At 35.8% G+C, this 1590-nt stretch overlaps 1 protein-coding gene across 1 annotated transcript; it reads left to right on the forward strand.

Moving 5' to 3' along the window:
* The first annotated feature begins 398 nt into the window (after positions 1–398).
* On the forward strand, positions 399–1362 carry LOC144565571 (uncharacterized). The gene is made up of 3 exons (XM_078315361.1): positions 399–656; positions 717–1253; positions 1339–1362. The coding sequence occupies exons 1-3, from the start codon at positions 399–401 to the stop codon at positions 1360–1362; spliced, it is 819 nt and encodes a 272-aa protein (XP_078171487.1).
* The last annotated feature ends 228 nt before the right edge of the window (positions 1363–1590 follow it).

Below are 1590 nucleotides of genomic sequence, written 5' to 3' on the forward strand. Positions count from 1 at the left end.
GATTTTTGATAACTAACCCACTACGGTTTCATTTCCAAATGCATTATTCATTATGCATCTATTTTTTTTTATGAATTTATGCATCTATTTTTTTTTTATGAAATTATGCATTATTCTATATCAATTTTGTTTATATAATTTAAAATTATATATTAAATGTATAATTTTCAGTGGGAGTTTTGCACAGTGAATAATTAATAGTAATAAAATTTATAGAATTAAATGATGATTGTGAAACTTAGTGATCTTTCGATTTTAATCTATAAGCATTATTATTATTAAATTATTTCACAGTTGTTGTAAAACTAGAAGTGTTATGCTAAGTATTAAATAATTTATATTAAGCCATCAAAACTGTGATATGTCTTAACTTAGTTTAATTGTAAATTCTTAGTGAAATGACATCTGCATCTAGGAATATTGTGGCAGGACTCAATAAGGGTGAAAAACTGAATGGCGATAATTATGAGATTTGGGCCATGAAAATTCAGTATGTCCTGGAAGAACAAGAGGTTCTTTCGGTCCTGGATCATATTTTAACCGAACCAGAAAAAGGTACAACTGAAAAGCACATTGCTGATAGTGCTGCATATGAGTCCTGGAAAAAGAAGAACTTCATTGCTCGTATTACATTGCTGAGCAGTATGGATAATGATGTGATGCGTGAGTTTAGGTAATATGAGATTGCAAAAGAGATGTGACTTGCTTTGAAGCAGAAGTTTGGTGGAACTTCTGTTACAAAACTGAGACAACTCACCATCAAGTTTGACACTTACAAGAAGCGTCCTAATCATAGCATGCGGCAACATCTTAGGAAAATGTCAAATATGATTAGTGAGTTGAAGGACGCTGGCCATGTTTTGACTGATGAGCAACAACTTCAAGCAGTGATTCGTTCACTTCCTCATACTTGGGAACACATGAAGGTGAATCTGACCCACAATGAGAGTATTAAAACTCTCAACGATGCAGCAAGGCATCTGGAACTTGAGGAAGATCGTATTGAGGCATCCAAGACTCAAGAAACTGAATCTGCTGTGCATTTGGCTGGTTCAAGCTCTCATGGAGGGCAAGGCCAGAAGCGTAAGTCAAATTATGGTCAGAAGGGCAAACAAGAGAAAAAGCATAAGAGGCAAGATCGTGGCAAGGGAAAGGCTTCTCAGAATTTTAAGAAGAATAATAAGGCCAAGATCAAGTGTTTCAATTGTGGCAAGAAGGGTCACTATGCTCGTGAATGCAAAGAGCCCCGCAAGGTACAAATTATAGAAAAACTTTCATATTTTTCATATGTTTCCAGTTCTATTTTTATTGCTGATTCTCATCCTTTGTGGACTGTAGACTCAGGGGCAACAGACCATGTAGCCAAAGACCGTGATTTGTTTGTGGATTTTCGTCGAATTCAGCAAGGTTCAAAATGGCTTTATGTAGGAAACAACTCTCGTGTACCAGTCAAGGGTATAGGCACATGCAAGTTGGATATGCGTGATGGTCGAACCCTCCTCTTACATGATGTTCTCTTTGCACCTGACATTCGACGAAATCTTGTATCTGTAGTAGTTCTTCTTAGATTTGGATTTACTTTGAACATGT

Source organism: Carex rostrata, chromosome 14 (genome assembly GCF_964058835.1).
Source record: "Carex rostrata chromosome 14, lpCarRost1.2, whole genome shotgun sequence".
Taxonomy (NCBI): Eukaryota; Viridiplantae; Streptophyta; class Magnoliopsida; order Poales; family Cyperaceae; genus Carex; species Carex rostrata.